At 51.6% G+C, this 23,847-nt stretch overlaps 1 protein-coding gene across 9 annotated transcripts in view; it reads left to right on the top strand.

Moving 5' to 3' along the window:
• Kdm2b (lysine demethylase 2B) overlaps positions 1–23,847 on the top strand; it is a 153,893-nt gene that overhangs the window by 25,229 nt on the left and 104,817 nt on the right. For 4 of the 9 annotated variants that reach the window (XM_023720646.1, XM_023720647.1, XM_023720648.1 and 1 more), the window contains 3 exons: positions 4,327–4,471; positions 7,395–7,473; positions 8,534–8,580. In XM_023720646.1, the coding sequence (XP_023576414.1) occupies positions 4,327–4,471; positions 7,395–7,473; positions 8,534–8,580 (271 nt within the window). Of the gene's footprint in view, positions 1–2,898; positions 3,223–3,613; positions 3,660–4,326; positions 4,472–7,394; positions 7,474–8,533; positions 8,581–23,847 lie in introns of those variants that run through there. The other 5 variants (XM_023720650.1, XM_004635901.2, XM_023720651.1 and 2 more) reach the window with 3 other exon arrangements.

Here is a 23,847-nt window from a genome sequence, read left to right on the forward strand (position 1 = left end):
AAAAAAAAAAAAAAAAAAAAAAAAAAAGTTTGCACAAGCACCTTCAGCTTCTGGCAACTTCCTCACCTACTCCCAGCTCTTGAGGACAACCGGAGCTCAAGGGTCCAGGCCCCTCTGCCTTTGGCCCAAAATAACCTCCTCCCCCACTTTGAGCGAATGCTTGGAATTCTTTTAACTTGAGCACAAAGCCTTTCATCTGCCAATTACTGATAAAGAGAAAATGCAAATATGCTGGGGAAGGTGATCCATCAAGAGCCCAACATTTATTGAGTGACCACTTAGGATGGAGGCAGGGTTAGGCGTTCTGGGGGAGTCAAAGGGGAACAAACCCTTAGCGGCTCATTCTTCTCTCAGGTTTGCAGTTTCCTGGAGGTTTATAAAGGGAGGGATTAAATTAGGTGACTAGTCAAGCCCTTCCTGCTCTGACAGCCAGGAATTCCCCATGGAAGTGATATATGGACCTGTTTTTACACTCAGGTGGCTTCTGGGGAACCTTTTCCTAATGCTACTAGCTCCTGGGGGACACCACAAAGCCACATGGGGAGCAAGCAGATAAAGACCACGCACTCTATTTCCCAGGCTTGCTTTACTGCATGTCACTCACATCTTTCCACCCCGCAGCCCAGGAGCCTTCCTGGAGCAGTGTTCTTTCCTGTTTTGGGAGCAGCGATACCTGAAAAGGCATGCATGGGTCTTGCTAGGCTCCTAGTGGCGAGCAGGGCGTGCAAAGCAATATGAGCAGGGGTGAGTGGCTTTGCCTTTTCAGCCCCAATTTCTTCGCTTGCAAAACTGTGAATAGCTTGAGGGGTTTCTCTGAAGGGGTCCTCTTTTTCTCAAGAAAGCAGAGAATAAAATGGTGGGGGCTGCTCTGGCTGCAGGGGGTCAATGTGGGTGACTTCTAGCAGAGACACATTTCTGTGTTAGCTTCCTCCTGAGTTAAGATTTGGACATCCTGTGACCAGGGATTAAAACAAACTTCAAAAAGTCGCCTTCAGGGATGGGTGGAAAAGATTACAGGTGACATGACAGGAAATTTTAAGGTAAGTGAAGGTGACACCATCTCTTCCAGTGACATATATGGTTCACATCTGATCTGGGTAAGAAGCCACTTCCTCACCACATCTGTCTGACTGCTTATTGCCATTGGTGGTGACATGGTAGAAAAATCATACAGGTGTGACTTTTCCCAGTTTCTCAATATGCAAAATGATCCCCTCCAACTAGCCCACAGGGTTAATCACAAAAATAAAGTGCCATGTTAAATTGAATGTAGTGGTGTATACTTGTAATCCCTGCTCCTTGGGAAGCTAAGGCAGGAGGATTAAAAGTGCAAGGACAGGCCCGGTAGGGCAATGCATGTTTGTAATCCCAGGAGTCTGGGAGGCTGAGGCAGGAGGACAGAAAATTCAAGCACAATCCAGGCAATTTGTGAGACCCTACTTTAAAAAAAACAAAAAACAAAAAACTGAGGATGTTTCTCAGGGAAAAGGCCCTGCATTAAATTCCTAGTATCATAAAAAACAAAAAACAAATTTTTTTGAGAGTGGCTAGGGTATGATCTTGGCAATATTTTAATATAAAAAATAACATGGGTCTGCCGCGGTGCAGACCCATGTTCCCAGTGTTCAGTGCCTCATACCGAAAAAACAAAACCACGGCCATATGGACATACGAGGAAGATCTTACTGTGGCCCTTGGGCCATGTCATTTTATCAGGAGCTTTGCCCTAAGACCAGGCCTTGCATGGCACAGGAGCTGGGCTAGAAGAAACTCAGGATCAGCTTTTCTTAAAACTGAAGTGGACCCCACTCTTGCACATGATGGGATGGCAGAGTCAACTGAGGTAGTCACAGGTCCTAGGGCCAAGGGCATAGGAGCACCATCAACTGGTGACATGCCGCACACGTGGGAAGGGTCCCCACACCTCTGCTAAAAGGCCATGCAAGATTAAATCAGGGTGCGCCCCAAGTTTCTGTGCCCCTTCCCAGAAAAAATGCCTGCTCACCACTTCCATAAAGGGACAGCTGGGCTTACCTTTGGCTTGTTTGGGAGGTGTGTTAGGAGGCGCTAGGTCCGATCCTGCAGGCATTTCTTCCGTCAATTTCTTCCTCCAGAGGAATGCAAGGACCTTTACAAAAAGTCCAACTTGTGCTTCAGGGCAGAATGAATGAATGAAAAGGCAGTGGCTTCCGGTCAGCTGCGGTCTGAAAAACCTTTGGTCTGGCTGTATTTCCTGTACCTGTGTGTGCACATGTCCCAATTATCTTTTAGCTCAGGGAGTTTAAAAGTTACGCAGTCCATCCAGATACGGAGCTTAGCTAATTTGCTTCTGGCCCCTCAAATGCCCCTTCCATATGGCAGGTTCGCAAATGGGGATCTCGATAGGATTGCCCCTCCCCCTCCAAAAGACTTTAGGTAGAAAAGAAAAAAAAAGATTATATATTCAAAATGCTCTGTATTTGGGTTGCCAACGCAGGTAATGGGATTGAGTGGATGAAGAAAGAAGAGCTGTGGGCAAAGGAGAATGGACTGAGGTGGGGGGGGTCACATTGGGGAGTGCCAGGCCCAGGGGGCTTTCTCGCCAGCAAGCTCGGCTTGCATTTCCGCGCCTCCCGCTGAGGCCAGCCGTGCAAATCTGCACCTCCCTCCCCACCCCCTCCTCCTTCCCTCCCTCCTGCCCCGCCATCGCCGGGATGCGCCCGCCGCCTGCAACTCGGCCCTCCAAAAGTCAGCTCTGCACACTACTCCCGGGCGGCGGCGGCGCCTGCGTGCAGAGGCGCACTCGTGACCCAACAACAAAACAGCGATGCCAGGGCGCTAAAGGCGCCCAGTGCCTCCCGAGCTCCCTCCCCGCCCCACACCTCCTCGGGCCACCGCCCCCCAAACCCCCATCCCGGGCCCGGCGCCCTCCCCTTGCCCGGCCGCGGGCCGCAAGCGCGATCGGCAACAATGTTTACGTTCCGGGGATTATGACGTCGACGCCTCCCCCCCCAACTGCTGAAAATGGTTTCCTAGGACTTTGCAAACGGATCTGCCTAAGTGTTGGTGCAAAACTTTGTAGATCTCGGCTCTGGCTTGCTCTATTTATTTATTTTTGGTTTGTTTTCTTTGCTCTTCCCTCCCCACCCCCTCCGCCAAAATGCAGGGGGCAGGGGTGTTGACAATTAATTGGTGAACTCTCCTAAAAAAATGGAGGCAGAGAAAGACTCTGGAAGAAGATTGGTGTGTAGCTTTTTTTTTTTTTTTTTTTCCAAATCTGTATCTGGTATACGTAGATCCTTTTTTTTTTTTTTTTGTTTTTTTTTTTTTCCTTTTTTTTTTTTTTTTGGTTTTTTCTTGCTGCCTTTTCTTTCCTTTTTTTTTTTTTTTCCTGTATTTTGCAAGAGGACCGGAAAAAAATAATAAATTGCATGCAAAAGGAAGCAAGCAGCTTACTCCTCCAGTCCCTTGTGAGGCTCTGAGTCTCAGACACTTAAGTGGGGAGGTGGTAGCGCGGAAAGGCGTAGAGGAGGGCTGAGCGGGCTTGGGGTTCGCCCAGATTCCGGGGGCTGCGGGGCCGGCGGTGGAGGGAGGAGGCAGGGGGATGCGGGGAGTGGTGGGGGAGTCTCCTTAGGAAGTGAGTGTGCGCGCGCGCTCGTGGGGAAATGAGGCAGCTGCTGGTGCGTTTTGGGGTCTCTGATGGGAGCTTTGTGGCGGGCCGTCTGCCTCTTCCCCTCCCAAGCCCCAGACCTCCTCCTCTCACCTTCTCTTCTTGAACTGGCGGGCAGTCGGCGGGGGCGGCTGGGGTTTCAGCCCTTCCATTTCAGCTTTCCAGCTCTCCCGGTAGCTCGGGGGCGGCTCCAGCCTCAGCGATGCCGCCGGCCCCCGGTTCCGGCTTCCCGGCTCTGCCGCCGCGGCTGGTGGGGCTGCTGTGAGAGCCGAGCCCGGCGCCGCTGCGGCTTCTCCCGGGGCCTACATCTGCCCCGCCGGCTGGTGCCTGGAGCCCCCTTCGCGGGTTACATAACCAGGTTCTCAGCTGGGTGGGCAAAGCTCAGCACATCCCGGAGTGGGGGGCAAGAGAGAGCCCCTAGATGCCCCTGCCGTGGCTTCCAAAGATGAAGGAGGGTTGTGCTTCGTGTAGGGTGTAGCTGGACCCTCGGGGCGTGGGCCCCTCTCCTTTTCCTGCTTTTCAGCATCTTTGGCATTTGCGCAAAGTTGTTCAGATTGCACTGGTGGGGTACAGGGGAGGGGGCGCGGCTCCTGCACCTGTTCGTGCTGGGCCCACGGTTACAGGAGACCCCCAGTTCCCTTAATAATGTCCCGGGCTCTCTGGTTGGGTCCCCGCAGCGTCCGATTGACCGCCAGAGATACGACGAAAACGAAGACTTGTCGGACGTGGAGGAGATTGTCAGCGTCCGCGGCTTCAGCCTGGAGGAGAAGCTGCGCAGCCAGCTGTACCAGGGGGACTTCGTGCACGCCATGGAGGGCAAAGGTGAGGCGCCCCCTTCCCGGCTGCCCTCAGCGCCGCGGGCCGCACGCACGTGGGGAGGGAGCGCCGGTGGCTGGGTTCGTATTTCGCGCCCGCGTCCCCCATTCCAGGGGATCCGGTGACGAAACGAGGCCGAGCACTGGGGGGTGGGGTGGGGTGGCGAGGGAGGAGGGCAGGCGGGACGGGGGCCGGGCGCGGGCCTAGGCCCGGCCTGCACCCACCACCAGCCCCGGGATGGGCAGAGCCTGGTGGCCGCGGACCCAGGGGGACCTGGGGACAGACACTTGGAACGAGGGATGGTGTGAGCGCTTCGTCCTCCCCCTCTTCAGCCAGTCGTGCTCCCAGCGCCGGCTGAGGTGCAGCTGTCTGCCTAGATGACTGCTGGGCGCCCCTGGGATACCCTTGGGATGTCGGGGCTGAGGCCCCCCCAGGCGTGGGGTTTCCCAAGTCCTTGTCTTTCCAAACCCTTGTAGTTAGAAACTGTTAGGGGGACTGCTGGATTAATGGGGTTATGCACTCCTGCAGGTCTGGGCTCTAGTGAGCCCAGTGGCCTCCTGGGCCCTGCCAGGTTGAGCAGGCTCTCAGTTGTTGGTTGTTGGCCTGAACCCACGCAGCCTGAGGCCTCTGGCTGCAGCCCTGACAGTTTGAAGCTGGCAGTGGGATTATGGGATGACTTCCCTTTAGGCTTAAGCAAGAGATCCCTGTCCTCCAACAGTTTGAAGGCAAGGATCAGGGCGCCTCTCTGGAAAACCAGGTCTGTCCTAGGCTGAAGTCTTTGGTCTCTGTGGCTCCTCCAGTAGAGTTTTGGAGAGCCACCTGCAGGACCTGGGCTGCTCACTGGCCCTCCTAGTAGGAGAAGACTGGGGTGACCTCTTCCCAGATGTTGGCATGCTGCTCCTGCTTAGGTCAGTGGCTTTGAGAGCCCTGACACCTCAGCCTGGAGTTGAGCGTGGTCTCCTGTCCTGGAGCCAAACCTGGAAGATGCCTTTGAAGTTTCGGAGATGCCTTTGCCTATCCTGGTTGCCTTTGCTGCCTGTGCTGTGGGGGTCGTTGTCTGTCCCCTCAGACATTTGAGTTTCAGTTACTCAGTGTCCATCTTGTGCATCCCCTCCCCCGCAGAGAGCCCTTTCCTCTGGGTGAGCTGACAGCTGGGCAAGCGCCTCCCTCCTCCAGGTTCTGGTTGAGTGGCTGGGGCCAGGGGTTACCCCCCAAGCCACTGTCCCGGCTTTGCGTTTTTGAAGTTTCTCTTTTGTACTGGTTGCATCCTGGGGCGCTGGGCTGGGTGGGTTGGGGAGAAGTGGGGGCAGGGAAGAGGACATTTTCCCTAGCCTGCCCAGTCCCAGTCCAAGAGCAGGGTGCCAATCCCAGCTGCATTTAAATTTTCTCCACATAAATTGGATTTCAGTCCCCCTAACACACACACTTTACTGAATCGTATGACAGAGCCTATGAGAAAATAATATGCAGACTTCCTAGTTATTTGTCAGGAATCCTTAGTCTAGGACTTCAGTTTTTTGGTTTTTTTTTTTTCAGTCATTTAAGGAAGCCAAAGCTGTGCCTAGGGGCATGAGGTGGGGCTCCCCACTCCTGGTGATGTCCGGGTAGGGAATGTTACCAGCCAGAGAGCTCTAAGGGCATCTGCAAAACTGCTGTCCTGGTTCCTTTCAAAGGACAGGGCCTTAGGGTCTTGCTAGTTAATTCAGATCTGACCCCAAAACTCAAGGGAGGAGCTAAGAAACTGAAGGAGCCCTTAGCGTGGATTCCAAATAGAAGCTTCTTAAACTTGCCTTCCTTTAAATCCTTAGGAATCCCCATTCACTGCGAGCCCCTGGGGATGGGAGCCGCTGAGGTCAGGGCTTTCCCCGCGTCGGTTTTGTTCTCTCTCTCTTCTGAGCCAGTTGCCTGGACTGCCTCCTCCCCCAAGGCTGCCCGGGGAGCCATTTCTGGGGCTAATAGCTTCAGTGGCCGGGGACTCCCCTCTCTCCCTTCTGACCAGTCTGGGAGGGCTTGTGCCCTGGAGTCTTGCTGTAGTCCCTGGAGGGCTTGGGGCATAGGAAGACTCCTCTCAGCCCCTTTCACCTCCCTAGTCAGGGGTTCCATCGATTCAGATCTACTTACTGGTCTGGGAATGGAAGGAAAGAGTTAGGCCATGGCCTCCATCATTCTCCGGGGCTTTGGGGAAGCATTTATGGTCTGCACCAGGGGAACCCACAGGGCGGAAATCTACCCTGTGGACTTTTCTTTGGGCCTTCTTGTGCCCCTTTGTGCAGTGCACCTGGAGCGCATCCTTGGTTATCCAGCTCAAGCAAGTCCTGTGATGCCCCAGCCGGATTCCACTCCGAAGGCAACAAAGCTGTGCCCAGTTCCCTAGTTATTTTGGCACCAAATACACAGTTTCCAGGGAAACCGGCTTTCCCCCTCCCCTTTTCCATGCAGGATATTACAATAAGATTTTCACTGATGTTCAGCTACAATGAGAGGCCTCCTCCCAGCCTCCTCTCTGGGGCTTCAGATCCTACCAGGTGGCATCCTTTGGTTTTGTGGTCCCTTTACTCTCTGAGCTCAGTCCGTGATGCATTTGTCTGTCTGTCCCTGCTTCTCTCCCAGCACTAGCTGGGCTCTTTTAGCATGGCCCCTTCTGAGTCTCCTCTCCAACGCTGGCTGGCCTTCGGCTGTTCATTGACAAGTTTGGACCCGTGGGGCACGCAGAGAGCGGCTGAGTAGGCTGAGTAGGCAGAGAGCCGACTGTGGGTCTGGCCTCCCGGGGGCTTTGCACCCCATCATTCCAGAAGGTCTTGGCCTTGGAGCCAGCGTCTGTGGTTAGCAGACCCCTGCCCCTTCCTCTGTCATTTCTCTTCCAATAGATCGTGGTTCATTTGTTCCTGAACAACTTAACCAACTTGTTTTAATTCAAATATCCAAACAGATTTCAACTATGAGTACGTACAGAGAGAAGCTCTCAGGGTACCCCTGATATTTCGAGAAAAGGACGGACTAGGAATTAAGTAAGTTGTTGAAACTCATTGCTTCTTCTCCTGCCTTCCTCCCTAACACAGTGATAGCTTGGGGATGGATTTCTTCTGCACCTTTCCCACGGCTGGTCACTGCGTGCGTAGGACCTTTTCCCGTGATCTGGTAGCAGCATCTCGTGGTTCCAGGCCTGACCATAGGAAGGGGTGTGTTTTTTTTACGAATTCTGGCAGTGAGGACATAGGGCGCTTAAGGAGTGATCCCCCACCATGCACCCTGGGTTCATGCAGTGACTGCCTGCTGAGAAGGGTAGCTTTCCTTCTCCCCTAATCTCAAACTAGGAAACTGAGGCAGAACCTGAGCTGTGGCCATGGATACACATTTTCTTCAGAGATTCCCCAGTGTGGGAAGCAGGCACTTGTGGGGGACATGTGTGCTAGGCGGGGGTCTGCAGGAGCTGCAGGTAGGGAAGAGACCACGGCAGGCCGGAAGAACAGGTTCCGCCCTTGGCAGAGGTTGGGGTAGGGGAGGAGGTGCATGGTGTCAGCACAGGCTGCCTCTCTCCAACATCTACTGCCAGACAGATGAAGGGTAGGAATTTAACCTTCAGTGTCTCTGTTAGTTAACGGTATCCCCTTGGTCATTGCAGGCAGCCTTAGCAGATCCCTGGAACTGTAGGGTGTGTGGCTTTTTCCCCTGGGAACTGAAAGCAGTCCCTCCCACTTTCCACACTGCTCGGTGCGGAGAGTATTTTCCAGGGGGAGAGTCGGCCATAGAGAGGCTGCCCTCTCTGAAGAAATTGGCCCTTGATCCCTCTCTTCAGGCTTCCCGGTGGAAGCGGGCTGAATGGCGATGTCCTGTCCTCTGCTGAGATTCTGGCTTTTTTGCCTCTTGGGTGGGGAAGGGGCTCCATGGTTCTGGGGTGACCTCTCTTGAGGCACCCCTGGCCTCCCTCCCTCCTTCTGTGTTATCTCTTTGGCTTCCCCAATGGAGAGCGAGGAACTCTCATGGAAAAGTGGCTTCCCCTGGCCCAGGGTGGAGTCCGGCTCTGCTGCTGTTGACTCCTCACCAATACCTGTGCTTCTCTTTCTCCAGAATGCCTGACCCCGATTTCACTGTCCGGGATGTCAAGCTCCTTGTGGGTAAGTTATCTGGCTGTGTGCATGGGTGCCGAGGGAGCCGGACAGAGGAAGGGGAGAGACCTTCACCCTCTGCCCATTTAGACTTCCCTGCCCTTGAAAAGAAGGTGTCCTTGGGAGGGAGCAGGAGCAGGTGCGAGCTGCAACCGTCAGCTCTAGAGGACAGGTCAGGTTGCAAAGGCCCAAGCAGCCCTAGCAGAGAGTGTTACGTTTTTATGAGGCCAACCTGGAGTGAAGCTGCAAGCTTGGGGGTCAGCAGCGCAATCTCAGATCTCTCCTCTGTGTTTGTTTGTAGGTTGCTGGGTAAACACTGGGTGCTCTGTGACCCCTAGAAGACTTTCAGACTAAGGCTTCCTCAGGGTTCCGGACAGGCCTGGGGTGGGGCCTGCCACCCAGTGCCCTGCCAGTACCCGGTAACTCCCTGAGCACCTGCTGTGTGGCATGTGACTTAGTGATTCCAACTTCTGACCAGGTGGCAGGTGACATTTCAGATTGCACCAGAAGTTGTTCCATAAATCCATTCCTTCCTGAGGAATTCTTCTTGCCTATAGGGTGGGCTGGGACCTGGCAGACAGGGTCCCTGCCCTCCTGTGGGGAGAAGGGACATTTGTGCTGACAGCTCAGCAGATGTAAAGGCCCATGAGGACAGGATGAGCATGGGGTGTGGAGGACCAGAGAGGGTGATGGGGAGATCCTGAGGAGGGAGCACATGCCTCAGGGCCTGGCCAGTAGGGCCCTGTGGGCCCCAGAGGGAATTTGGCTTTGACTCGTAGTACAGTGGAGAGATTAAAAGTAGGGTGACAGGGTTCCTGGGCCGAATCCCTCAGGAATGCCAGGCCAGAGCTCTACCACTGAGCTATATCTATCTCTAGCCATTTCTTTTGACATTTTATTTTTGAGACTGGGTTTTGGGTGAGGCTGACCTTAAACTTCTGATCCCCTGGCCTCCTGAGAACTGGGATGACAAATGTGTGCCACCGTGCCAGGACATATCTTTTATTATTATTATTTAATTAATTAATCTATTTTTTTTGGTGGAACTGGGGAATGAACTCTGGCCCTTGCCCTTGCCAGGCAAGCGCTTATTCTACTGAGCCATCTCCCCAGCCCCCAGGACATATCTTTTATTTTTTATTTTTTTAAATTTTATTTATTTATTTGTGTGTGTGTGTGTGTGTGTGTGTGTGGCCAGCTCAGCCCACCAGGGGGCGGGGCTGGCTGGCATGTGGTGCTGGGGATTGAACCGCTGTCCCTGTGCTTTGCTAAGCTTGTTCTAAGTAGGTGCTTTAGACCACTGAGTCATCCCACCAGCCCCAGGGCATATCTTTTAAATTGAGATAAAATTCATATGCAGTTAAATCCCACTTTGAACCATCTTCAAATGTACAATTCACTGGCTTTTAGTACATGGCCATTGTTGTCCTTTAAGTGTTTGTTTACAGACCACTTATGTTATCTCAAGTGAACCCCGGGCCCCCCAAGTCTCCTCCTATTCCCAGGGGACCATGCTCTACTTTTCTCCCCAACAGACTTACCTACTCTGAGTATTGTATAGAAATGGTATCAGGGGGCTGGGGAGATGGCTCAGTGGAATAAGTGCTTCCCTGGCAAGCGCAAGGGACTGAGTTTAATCCCCAGTTCCACACACAAAAAAAAGTATTAAATAATATTTGCCTCCTTGCATCTGGCTTTCACTTGGCACATCAGGGTTCACCTATGTTGTAGCAAGTGCCAGTACTTAGTTCTTCGTTTTCTTTTCTTTGAGACAGGGGTTCATTGTGTAGCCCAGTGTGTTCCCAAACTCATGGCAATCCTCCTGCCTCAGCCTTCCAAGCGCTGGGATGACAGGTGTGCGTCAACACGCCCAACCTACCTACTTCTTTTTCTTCTTTCCTTTGACTCTAGCAGTTGAACTCAGGCTTTGTGCTTGCTAAGTGTGTGCCTTTCCCCCGAGTACCTACTAATGACCGCACAACATTCCACTGTGTAGATGGGTAAATTTTGTTGCCCATTCCTCTCTTAGTGGGCAGTTGAGTTGTTTTGCTCTTCGGTTATGAATAGCACAGGGTCTGTTCCTGTACACGGCTTTTTGTGTGAATGTACATTTTCCTTGCACGGGGGTCTGTGTAATAATTAGGAGCAGAATGACTGGGTCACATGCTGGCCTCATTCATCTTCTGTTGCGATAGCAGAATAGCTAAAGCTGGGCAATGTACAAAGAAAAGAAGTTCTTATGGTTCTGAGGCTTAGGCGCTTGAGAGCCTGCTGCTGACAGCTGCTTGCTCGCGGCGGGTGCCCTGTCTTTCCTCAACTTGGGGTAGAAGAAGGCAGGGCGAGCGCAGCAGAGGCAAAGTCCGCTGTGGAACCACCTGCTGTGGCGGTGGCCAATCCAGTCCTACATCAGGCCACTCTGGAAGAATCTCCTCCCACGGCCCAGACACCTCCCACAGACCCCACTGCCCGAAGCAGCCAGGTGCAGGGGTTAAAGTTGCCACAAAGGAATTTTTAAGGGCCACTCTCAAACCATAGCACTTGGAACTGAGTCTAACTTCCCCCAAAGCCACTGTGCTGTTTACTTTCCCAACAGCTCAGGGTGAGGACTCAGATTTCCTTTCTTGCCAACACTTGTTATTGTCTGCGTTTTTTCCTCTTTGGAGATGGGTCCTCAATGTGCTGTTGAGGCTGGCCTTAGACTCCTAGGCTAAGGTGAGCCTCCTGCCTAGCCTCCCAAGTAGCTGGGACCACCAAGTGCATAGTAGCTGCAGCTTTCTGTGCATGGTTTTGACCCTGGCCATAAGGTGGGCCTGGAGTGGTGTGATGGAATTGAAAGTTCATCAGGGCCGGGAAGGTGGCTCAGTGGAATAAGCACATGCCTGGCAAGTGCAAGGGTCTGAGTTCAATCCCTGGTTCTGCCAAAAGAAAAGGAAAGAAAAAAAAGAAAGTTCATCAAAGCCCACTCTGGGGCCTGTGTGGAGAATGGAGACAGCTGCCCAGTGCAGTGTCAGCCGTCCCAGGCAGAATAACAGGCACAAAGGTATGGGCATAAATACTCAGCGGGGGACATGCTGACCCCAAAGGCATGATGCTGAACGTAGACAGGAATCTCAGGTAACTGGAGAAGCAATCTGCTTGCTTAAGAAATAGGTTTTGATTTCTCCAGAAATCTGGATTCTCGAAATCGCGAAGGAAGTGAGTGTCACTGCAGATGAAGGCACGCTGTCACGGCAGGGTCAGAGGAGGGGCTGGTGTCTCTTAATCAAGCCGGTGCTGGGTAGCTGGGCCTTCTGCCTCCAGCCTGGCCTTTGCTGTTGAACACTCTCACTTTGAGGCCTTGCTCTCTGCATGGTTTTGTGCAAGTTGCTTCACCTGCCAGTGCCTCAGTTTCTTCATCTGTGTAATAGACCAATGACAGAGTCCGCCCCGAGGAAGGGTTGTAGCGTAAGACAGTGTATTATGACAGAGGAGGAGTACTTAGTAAATGGCTCTGTGTTCTTTATTATGGTGACTGGTCATCCAGGTAGAGTCTCTTCTTCCTTCTTACCTCTCTTCTATTTCTTCTCCTCCTCTCCTTTCTTTCCTTTTTCTTGTACTGGGGATTGAACCCAGTGAAGCACCGAGCTGTGGCTCCAGCCCTTGTTATTTTATTTTGCGATAAGAGCTGCTGGAGTGCCCAGACTGACCTTGAACTTGGGATCCCTCTGCTGTGGTTACTGGGATAGCTGGGCTTGCCGTGTGTGCTGCCATGCCTGTTGTACAGCTTTCTTCTGGATGTTGCCTGCCTGGCCCTTCCGAGATGCTTTTCTAGCCTGTTGTGCTTTTATTACGCCCTGGGTATGTCCAGACTGCCTGCCCTTCCCTGGAGCCTTGTTTTTGTCTGGCCAGTGCCGGAATGGCCAAGGATGGCAGGGAACGTGGGGACAAGGAGCCTCCCTGCCTCTTGCTCATTTCTCTGACGATCAGATGGCCAATGAATAATAAATGCTCCGGGGAGACAGGTGAGCCCTGGCCTGGCCAGGGATGCTGGTGCCTGCAACGAGACTGGGTAGTACAAGATCCACTTTCCTCTTTGAGTCTGCACAGGCTTCCAGAGGTGGTAATAGGCACATTTGCCATACATGACAAGTGACAAGTGCAGCCCAGCCTGGCTTAAGCCAAGTGGAATTCACTGGCCTATGTAGTAAGTCCAGGTACACAGACCTGGGCGCTCCAGAATGACCCCGGGAGGTCCCCTTTCACTGCTCCCTTTGCTCCCCTCTTTGCTTCCTCTTCCGGCCTTGTTTCCAGGCAGGTAGCCCCTCTGGTAGCAAGAGAGTCTGTGGCATCAGGCCCACATCCTGGGGCTCTGGGGTTCTCCCCCAACACTTGCCTTCCCTGCCTGGTCGCATTAGCATAACCTCAGCACTGGAGCTGGTGGCAGAGCAGTGGCTCTTCAGAGCTGTGTGTGACAGAGGCAGGTGGGCAACATAAACTGCGAATTTTGAGCTGAGCATGGAGGTGCACTCCTGTAATCCTAGCACAACAGAGGCTGAGGCAGGAGGATAGCCTGGGCTTCATAGTGAGTCTGTGGAGGTGAATGGATTAATTTGAACTAGTGGGACACACTAGGGCAGCCACACCCCAGACTTCCCTCTTTGTTCCCACCTAGCTACCCTTTCTGGTTACCTGCTACATGGGTGAGTTTTGCCGTTTTTCAAAAAAATTTTTTTTTTTTTCCAGAACCAAGGATTGAACTCAGGCCCTTGTGCTTGCCAGGGAAGCACTTATTCCACTGAGCCATCTCCCTGGCCCCAAGATGCTTTTTTTTTGCGGAACTGGCGCTTGCACTTTCCAGGAAAGCACTTATTCTGCTGAGTCATCTCCCTGGCCCCACAATTAATTAATTAATTAATTAATTTTAAACGTGTTTGGTACAGGGCCTCTTTTCAGCCTCTCCAGTGCTGGGATTACAGGCGTGTGTCACCATGCCTGGTCTCGGGGTGGCCAGCTCAGCATGCCCAGGGGCAGAATTGGTGTAGCCTTTGGTGCTGGAGATGGAACCCTGGTCTCTGTGCTTGCCTAAGCAGGCGCTTAGTCTCCTGAGCTCTTTTTTTTTTTTTGTGCAGTACTGGCGATTGAACTCAGGACCTTGCGCTTGCCAGGCAAGTGCTTCTGCTACTGAGCTATCTCCCCAGCCCCTGCTGAGCTATCTTGCTGGCCCTTTGTTTGTAAACTTTATGTTTGTGGAATCATACTGGAAGTTCTTCATTGGTTTTAGCTTCTTTCACCCAACTTTTTTTTTTTTTGGATGTATTTAGTATAGAGTCTATAGGGTCTCATTACACAGATCGGACTGGTAGTGATTCCCTGTTTTCAGCCTCCCAAGTGCTGGGATTACAGGTGCGCACCACCATGCCCAGTCTCCATTGCTGGCTCAGCGTGTCTTGGGGGTGATGCCGGCATGGGATGCTGGAGATTGAACCCTGGTTCCTGCACCTGCCTAAGAAGGCACTTTAATCCCCTGAGCTATCTGGCCGGCCTTTTTTTTTTTTTTTTTTTTTTTGAGACAGGCTCTTGTTGTACAGTTTGGGCAGGCCTTCAATTCACTTTTTTTTGTGGTACCAGAGATTGAACTTGTCAGGCAAGCACTTATTCCACTGAGCTATCTCCCCAGCCCCTGAATTCATTTTTTTTAAAAGTTTTTTTTTTAAATTTTATTTATTTATGTGTGTGTGTGTGTGTGTGTGTGTGTGGCCAGCTAAGTAGGTGCTTTAGACCACTGAGCCATTTCACCAGCCCCCACCTGAATTCACTTTTGAGAAGGATTTTCTTTCTTGTTTTTTGGCTGGCTCTGGCTGCCTTAAGGGCAGCAGGTTGTGCATGTGGAGCTGGGAACAAACCATGGTCCCTTTTACTTGACTTGAGTTTGCCCAAGCAGGTGCTGTAAACAGCTGAGCTAACCTGCAAGCCCCCCTGAATTCACTTTTTTTTTTTTTAACATTTATTTATTTATTGTGTGTGTGTGTGTGTGTGTGGCCAGCTCAGTCCACCAGGGGGCGGGGCTGGCTGGCATGTGGTGCTGGGGATTGAACTGTGGTCCCTGTGCTTTGCCAAGCTTGTTCCAAGTAGGCGCCTTAGACCACTGAGCCATCTCGCCAGGCCCAGGATTTTTTTTTTTTTTTGGTTCCTTGAATGGCTTCAGGGCACTTTTGGCCAGTGGGAGAGTTGTGAGGTTCGAACTCCAGCAACCTGAGGCTGAGAGCTTTGTGGAAGCAGCCACTTAAAGGCCTGAGCTAGGGCCATGCCCCCCTGAATTCACTTTTGAAGCCCAGGCTGGCCTCACATGCATAACAGTCCTCCCGCCTCAGTCTCCCGAGTGCTGGGATTGCAGGAGGGCACCACCATGCCCATCTTTTCACCCATTCATGAGATGCATCCGTAGTGCTTATGTGTAATGGTGAGTACATTTTCATTACTGTGTTTTTTTTTTCTTCATTACTGTTTAGGTTTTCAATATGTATTTTGACAGTTTATTCATTCTACTGAGGATGGGCTCCTGGGTAGCTATTAGTTAAGGCTGTATGCAGAGGGCTGCTGTGAACATTCCAGAGCATTTCACAACCTGATTTTGGTGAGCTCACATGTGTTCGTCATGTTTCAGTTGTTGGGGCCAAAATGCTGGATAGACAGATGCAACCTAGAGAAGGAGGAGTTTATTTTGGTTCATGATTTGAGAGGCCTCAGTCCGTGGCTGGCTGGCTCCAAAGCAGAAGACACTGGGTGGGGGAAGGGCCTCACGGAGGAGGCTGCTCACCTCAGGGCTGCCAGGAAGGAGGGGGGAGTGGGGAGTGTGTGTGTGTGTGTGTGTGTGTGTGTGTGTGTTTGTCTCAGTTCTGTGGCATCATTGTACTGAGGGCGGGCATTGCTTTCAGGCACTCACCGCCTCCCCAGGAGTCTGGTTTTATTCTTCTTTCAGTCGTTCGCGCATGCTGGTGGGCAGCAGGCTGTATCCCACTGTGGTTATAGTGTGCGTTTCGGTAATGCCTGGTGAGTCCAGCTCCACCTCATGCGTATCCGGATAGCCTTTCTGTAAAATCTTGGATCAGGTCTTATTTATTTATTTATTTTATCTTTATGTATTTACTTTTTTTTTTTTTGTGGGACCGGGGATTGAACTCAGGCCCTTGTGCTTGCCAGGCAAGCGCTTATTCTACTGAGCCATCTCCCCGGCCCTATTTATTTATTTATTTATTTGTACTGGGAATTGAACCTAGGGCCCTTGGCACTGAGCTGTAACCCCAGCTGTTTTTATTTTTCAGACAGTCCAATTGCTGAGTTCCTCAGCTACACTTGAATTAGTGATCTTCCTGCCTTAGCCTCCTAGAGCCCTGAGATTATAAATGTGTGTTACCACACCACTCCAGTTTTTTTTTTTTTTTTTTTTTTGGTGGGTTTTTTTGGTGTTGGAATCAAACTCAGGACCTCATCCATGCCCAGGTTTTCTACCCAACTATCTATCTGTTTATTTGTTATTTTATTTATTTATTTTTGATATTTAGTACAAGGTCTACAGGGTCTCACTGGGTAGATGGGATTCATAGTGATTCTCCTGTGTATAGCCTCCCAAGCACTGGGATTACAGGTGAGCCCCACTTTACCCAGTCTCAATCCCCATCTCAACGTGCCCTGAGGGCAGGGCCGGCATGGCATGCTGGGGTCCAATCTTGGCCACTGCGCTCAGCCTAAGCAGGCATTTTAGTCCACTGAGCTATCTGGCTGGCCCTTGTATGTATGTATGTATGTATGTATGTATGTATGTATTTTGGTGGTACGGGGTATAGAACTCAGGACCTTTCACTTGCCAGGCAGGTGCATATGCCACTGAGCTATCTCCCAGGCCCCTCCTTGTTTATTTTTGAGATAGTCTCACTGTGTCATTCAGCCTGACCTTGAACTGGCTGTTTAACCCAAGATGGCTTCAAAGTCACAGTGATCCGCCTGCCTCAGCCTCCTGCATGCTGGGATTATAGGCATGTGCCACCATGCCCTGCTTTGTTGTTGTTTTTTAATGCCCCACATTTTAAAAAAAAATACATTTCCACTTACTTAAAGATATAATATAAGAAGCCCATTAAAAAAATGTTTTAAAGAAGCTTTATTTAGAGGACTGGGGGGATAGCTCAGTAGAATAAGTGCTTGCCTGGCAAGCGTACGGTCCTGAATTCAGTCCTCAGTACCGTAAAAAACAAACAAACAAAAAAGAACCTTTCTTTATTTGGTACAGGTCTCACTACACAGCTCAGACTCAGTGATCCTCCTGTCTCAGCCTCCCCAGAGCTGGAATTAAAGGCATGTGCTGCCACACCCAGTTTTCAGCTTCTGGGGCTAGCACAACATGTGGTACTGGCGATAGAGCCCAGGTCCCTGTGCTTGCCATGCAGGTGCTTAGACTGCTGAGCTGTCTCCCCAGCCAGCCCAATAAACTGAATTTTTTTTTTTTTTTTTTTTTTGGTGGCCAACTCAGCCTACCCAGGGGGCAGGGCTGGCACTGCATATGATGCCAGGGATTGGACTGTGGTCCCTGCGCTTGTCTAAGGTTGCCTAAACTGGTGCTTTAGACCACTGAACTATTTCCCAGGCTCAGTAAATCCAATTTGTTTTTTGGTTTTTTTTTTGCAGAAACGGGGATTGAACTCAGGCCCTTGCACTTGCCAGGGAAGTGCTTATTCCACTGAGCCTTTTCCCCCGCCCCTAATAAACCCAATTTGGATTAAATAAAATTTATACCAGTTGTGGTACACACCTATAATCCCAGCACTTGGGAGGCTGAGGCAGGAGGACTGCTACAAATTCGAGGCCAGCTGCAAGTTCAAGGCCAGCCTAGGGTACAAAGTGAGTTCAAGGCCAGCCTGAACTACATAGGGTGACCCTATCTCAAAGAAACCAAACCAAATAAATGAAGCAAAAACCTTATACATGTTTAATAACAGTGAATTTCTGTCTTCACAGACACACACACGGAGGTGGCTTGGTTTTCAATGTGGTTTTTTTTGTTTGTTTTTGTCTTTTTGAATTAAGGTCTCACTATGCAGCTCAGGCTGGTCTTAAGCTCATTCTGTAGCTCAGGCTGGTCTTGAGCTCCCAACGATCTTTCTGCCTCAGTCTCCAGAATGCTGGGATGACAGGTGTGCACCACCACACCCGGCCTCTTCTTCACTGTGTTGGACAGGTAGCACGAGTGCATATAGTGCTGGAAGCACCAAGGTTTCTTTCTGTTCAGATCTATGTGAAAAGGCACACACAGTATTCCGCTGTCACCTCTGCACGGTGCAGCCAAGTCGCCTGGAGTCAGGCACCATGGCATACCCCTGCAATGCCAGCATTCTGGGAGGCTGAGGTGGGGCTGGCAGAGTAGGAGGACCGAAAGTTAGAGTCCAAATTGGGCAATTTAGAGACTTAGTGAGACCTTGCCTTGAAAAAAAAGGGGGTGGGTTAGAATATAGTTCAGTGTGAAGGTCCTCGGTTCAATCCCTAGTGCCAGGGTGCAGGGGGGATTTTCAGCCATGAAAAATATTGCAGAAATACATAACATGGGGCCCAGGGAGATAGTTCAGTAGAATAAGCACTTGCCTGGTAAGCGCAGGGCCCTGAGTTCAATCCCTGGTACTGTAAAAAAAAAAAAAAAAAAGAGAAATACATAACATGTTCAAAGCGTGCCATCTGCTAGGGGCACGTTACTAGCTGTTCCAGGCGGCCTGTGGCCTGTGGTCGCGATTGTCGTCTCTGGAGTACTGATGGTACCAGCACGGCCTAAGTGCTGCCTGAGTAGGTGTATGCCGTAGAGTTTGGGGACTGGGACTGGAAAGACAGACTGAGTGTGTAGATGCCACCTGCGCCTCTCACCCGGGATTGAACCCGGGTCCTCCTGCACATGAGCCAAGCGTGCTACCCCTGTGTCTGTCGCAGCCCCCAGATGCAGTTTTTCCCTCAAGTGTTTTTGCTGGCGGTTGGTTGCCTCTAGGCTGCAGGCCTTCGCCTGGAGTGCTGCCTGCGATCGCTCCCTGGTCACTCGCCTGGCTGTCCTTTGGTTTTCTCTTTTTTCCCCAGTGACTAACACGCCTCTGAAGTGACCGGTCCAATTGTTTTGCAGATGGCCCTTGCTTTCCTGTGATTCGATCCAAGTTACACACACTTGGCAGGAAGACCGCATAGCTGATGTGTCTTTCTCGCTGGGTGACACTGGGGCACATGCTGTCCCCAGGCCTCATTTGTCGGGCCGTCGGACCCTTTGTCAAGGTTGTGCTCACTGGCTCTGTCTGCTGCACCTTTTCCATTCGCAGCTAATATGTAATCTGGGGGAGGGATTTGGAGCCTGTGACTGTCCTCTTCTCCAGCCATCTGTCACCCAGTGCTTGCCGTGTCTATTGTTGATTCTGCCTGAATCGGGGATTAAGATGGTGGTTGCCAAAAGACCGTTGTTTGTACTTCCTTCCGTCTGTCCTTTTTTTTCTTTTTCTTTAAGGTACTAGGGATTGGACCAGGGGCCTTGGCACTGAGCTGTGTCCACAGTCCTTTTAAATTTTTTTTTTTTTTTTTTTTAATTTGAGGACAGGATTTCACTAAATTGCTACCTTGTAGAGAACTGGCGAGTTATGGAGGTGTGCTGCTGTCATCCCAGCATTGGGGAGGCTGAGGCAGGAGGATCACTGAGAGTTTGAGGCCACCCGCAAGGCCCTGCCTCAAACAAAACAAAGCAAAACAAAGCAAAACAAAACTCCACGGCATGATGACAGGATAAAATGCAACTGAGTCCTCTCCACCTCTCCAGTACAGAATTGTTAGAGCTCAGGCTCAAACTCGATCTTCCCACGTAGCCTCCCAAAGTGCTGGGCTGACAGGCACGTGCCACCACATCAGCTTCCCAAGCTTTTTTTTGGCATAGGGTCTCGCTCTGCAGCTCAGACTCGTAATGATCCTACTGTCTCAGCCTCCCCAGAGCTGGGATTACAGGCATGTGTGCCACCAAGCCGTTTCTGTGGCCGGCTTGGCATGGGGCATGGCATGCGGTCCTGGATATCGTATGGTACCCAGGTCCTTGCAGTTGCCAGGCAGGTGCTTAGACTGCTGAGTTATCTCCTCAGCCCTCCTGAGCCTTTTTTTATTTATTATTTTCTGTTTTGAGGCAAGATCCCCATAAATTAGTAAACTGCCCGTGCATGCTTGAATTTGCCATGCTCCAGCCTGAGTCCCCGAGTGCTGAGATCACACGTGTGTCACTGTGCTTGGCTTTTTTTTTTTTTTTCCAATTTTAAAGGCAAAAAAGGTTTATGAGTCTTCCTCATCCTGCTTCCCCAGTTCACAGATGGGCAAACTGAGGGTTGGAGAGAAGTTACCTAAGTTGCCCGGATAGCCCTGGCCCATCGGGTTCAGATGTGGGTTTGCATTTCCTGCTCCGGAAATGAGGCTCCTGTAGCGGCGGGGGCGTGGGCGAGCACGTTTGGTTCTGGATTTGGGTGCAGGGGAAATGCGCCAGCAGGGGCTGCTGGAGCGCGGAGCCGCACAGACACGCGAGAGCAGGAGTGCCGAGGCCAGGGCGCCCGGGCAGGCGGGTTCTCTCCTCTATTCTCCCCGCTCACAGGGTCTTCTGCCCCCCACCCCATTCCCCGGACAGCCCTGACCTGAAGCCAAATGCGTGTGGTGCTCAGCTTGAGGGTATCTACTGTCTTTCCCAGAGTGTGCCCCACCCCCTGGGGTGGTGCCTTAATAACCAGTGCAGCTGCGCCCCCTCACTTGCCTGGGGGCGCACCCCGCTGGACCTGTCCTAGCACCGGTGAGAGCCGCCAGCGACCAGGCATTTGCTGTGCCCACCCAGCCGAACTCTGCGCTGGGCGGCAGCACAGACAGGGTACAGGCTGTCAGTCGCGCTCACGGGGAGGACCTGGTGGCTCCCAGCAGCCTGGCGCTGTGAGAGAGGGTCGTGCTGCCCGGGCAAGGTCACGACGGAAGACTGGAAGCATGGTTTCTCGAGAGTGTGTAAATTTTTCCCTGGACCATTGTTGTAAAGTTAAGTATTTGTGAAGTTGGATCATTATAAATCTGTAATAGCCTCAGCTGACCTTCGTTGAGAGTTTATGTACCAAGGACTTCTGTATTTTGTCTGATCCATATGAATCCCTATGTATAGTGGCCGGGGAGATAGTTAAGTGGAATAAGCGCCTGCCTGACAGGTGCGAGGTCCTGAGTTCAATCCCTGGTACCACCAAAAACAACAACAACAAACCCTATTTGTAGCTGGGCGTGGTGGGGCCTGGCTCTGATCCTGTGCTCTAGGAAGCAGAGGCAGGAGCATCACAAATAGCACCACAGTGGGCTATTCAGTGACTTAGCAAGACTATTGTCTTAAAATGAAAACTAAAACTAAAGGGCTGGGCATGTAGCATAGTGGGAAAGCCTTGTCTTTAATTCCCAGAGCCATAAATAAAACAAAGCCCAACGCAAGGCTGAGTGTGATGGGAATCCCAGAACTCTGGAGGCTGAGGCAGGAGGATCTGAGTTCAGGGCCAGCCTGAGCTATAAGTAGTAAGACCATGTCTCCAAAAATGAATAAATAAAATATTTTTTAAAAAGCCGTGGTAGCTGGGGAGATAGCTCAGTGATGCAACCGCCTGCCTGGCAAGCACAAGGTCCTGAGTTCAATCCCTGGTACTGGAAAAAAAAAAAAAAAAAAAAGCAAGCTGTGGTGATGGAGAGCCAGAAGATACAGGCGTAGAGAAAACCCGCCTCGTGGCGTCCATCCTCTTGCTTTGCCCTGAAGAAACTGGGGCCAGATGTGGAAGACTCATCCACAGCTCTTGGTTACTCCTCGTTGCTGCGCCCTGGGCCCTGCACCTCCCCTTTGGGACAGGTCCTCGGAGGACCTCTGCAGCACAGTTCCTGAGTGCTTTGAGGACTATCTGATGGCTAGCGCTGGTCCTAGTAGCTCCACTTTCCAGGTGAGGAAACTGAGGCCCAGAGAGCTTCAGAAAGGGCCAAGGGGAGCCGGGTTTGAATCTGTGGCCAGCATGTCGCTGTAAATGTTGCTCTGCTAGGGGGGCAGGAGCAGAGTGGAAAACCAGGGCTGGAGCTCCGTGATCTGTCCCTGTCACCCTCTCCCGGTCTGCTGGCTTGAAACTTGGTACTCATCTGTGTATGTGAGTTGGGGGTGTGGGGTGTGGTCCCCTCCCTTTGGGGGACCCACCTGCCCCCTGGTGCTAAGCCCTTAGGCCCTTTTTTTCTTCACCATGGTGTCAGGTCAGATAGACTTGGGATGTGGGAAGATGAACTGCTAATTCTTTTTTTTTTTTTTTTTTACGGAACCAGGGATTGAACTCAGGCCCTTGCACTTGCCAGAGAAGCGCTTATTCCACTGAGCCATCTCCCTGGCCCCAATTCTTTGTTTTTAATTGCCTTTTTTATTTAATTCTAATTATTTTTATTTTCATTTTCATTATTATTATTTTCTCTCTGTGTATGTGGTACTGGGGCTGGAATTGCACTGAATGACATCCTTAGTTCCTATTTTATTTTGAGACAGGATCTCGTCAAGTTGCTAAATTGCTTGGGCTGAGCTTGAATCTGTGACCCTCCTGCCTCAGCCTCCCAAAGTGCTGGGATGACAGGCCCCAGTCCCCATGCCCATCTTAAACTGCTCATTCTTGGTCACCAAGCCCAGGCAGGAGCTAGCAGGCCCCCCAGCCAGTCTCCAGGCCTCTTCCTCTTTCCCTTCAACTTCCCCATATTTGCAGTGATGGGGAACTCACTGAAAGTCTGTGTGGGTCCTCAGAAAGGATCTAACAGCACCCTAACCCTGTGGATTTCAGGGAGAACTCCTAGGCGTCTAGTCTGAATTCTGAGCAACTTCCCTTCCTCTGCCCTCCACCCGCACTGTTTGTTTCACTTATGGATCTGACTGTCAAGCTTCTGTTCCGAGAGAGTTCTTTGGCAAAAGAAAAAAAAAAAAAAAAAGACATAAAGCTCAACTTCTTCCTGTGTCTGCCCTCGAGGCCCCTGAGGCCTAGAAGCGGGCCTTTGTGTGACTTCCCGGCCATGGCTTCCCACCTATTGCAGTGCCCCAGGGCAGCTTCCGTGTGTTGGGGGGGGGGGGACTCCAGGAGGCCAGTGTGAGGAAGACTTAAGGACTGACGGCTCCATGGAAAAGAGCCTGGATGCGAGTATAGGGGTGAAGGTGGCCGTTTCCCCTTCAGTCTGGGTGTGCAGGGCAATGCCAGTCTGCAGAAGTTAAGTGAGTTTCATCAGCCACAGAACTAGTAAGTAGTGGGCTGTGTCAGTGTCTGCTTAACCCAAGGCTTCATGCCTGGAGGCAAGTGCTCAGTCTCTGGACTGCACCCCTAGTCTGAGAATTTTAAACCATAATACGAGTTGACAGAAAGTGTGATGAGCTCCCGTGTCCTTGTCCCCTAGGCCTGGCACTCAGCAACCATGTTCATACCTACCCTCTCGGTAACCACACACGTGCTTCCTCCCCTGCAACACGTGGAGCTCCAGCAGGCTTCACGCCACTCTCCCATCTCCTCTGTAGGTTCTTAAAAAAGGGCCGGAGAGATAGCTCAGCAGCATAAGCTCCTGCCTGGCAAGTGCAAGGTCCCAAGTTCGATCCCCTGAATCACAAAAAAGAACCAAACAAAACCAAACCCACTACCGAGATCACAGTCACCCTCATCTCCTCCCCCGCCCCCCGGGAGTGGCTGGTAGAGAAGTCTTGTGCCTGCTGGGTTCTTTCCACAACCCCAGGAAGTTGAGGAAGACGCTGGCATGTCCTGCCCTCTGGGTCCTGCATGTGCAGGACCACCTCTTGGCCTCTGTGGCCCCTCACCTTGCCCTGGGCCCAAGAACAAACGTGTGGGACCTAAATCGCCCCAAACCCTGCCTCCCTTTTCTTCAGTGGGGTCAGCTGGGGGCTCTCTGCCTGGCAATGAGCTGCCCAGCTTCAGGCCCCAGTGGACTCTGGGACTACAGAGAGATGCAGAGTGCAACAAGGGAGCACGGGAGCCCTGAAATTGTGTTCAGGGACTTGGGGTACCTGGATGGTGCCCCCAAAATAAACATGGACCTCTTTACATGAGCTCAATTCTGTGGCCCCAGGGTTAGGCTTCTGCCTGCTCAGGACTATGGAGTGTTTTCTTTTTTTTTTTTTTTTTAATTTAATTTATTTATTTGTGTGTGTGTGTGTGGGGCCAGCTCAGCCCACCAGGGGGCAGGGCTGGCTGGCATGTGGTGCTGGGGGATTGAACCGCG

This window comes from Octodon degus, unplaced genomic scaffold, assembly GCF_000260255.1.
Source record: "Octodon degus isolate 3935 unplaced genomic scaffold, OctDeg1.0 scaffold00076, whole genome shotgun sequence".
Classification (NCBI taxonomy): Eukaryota; Metazoa; Chordata; class Mammalia; order Rodentia; family Octodontidae; genus Octodon; species Octodon degus.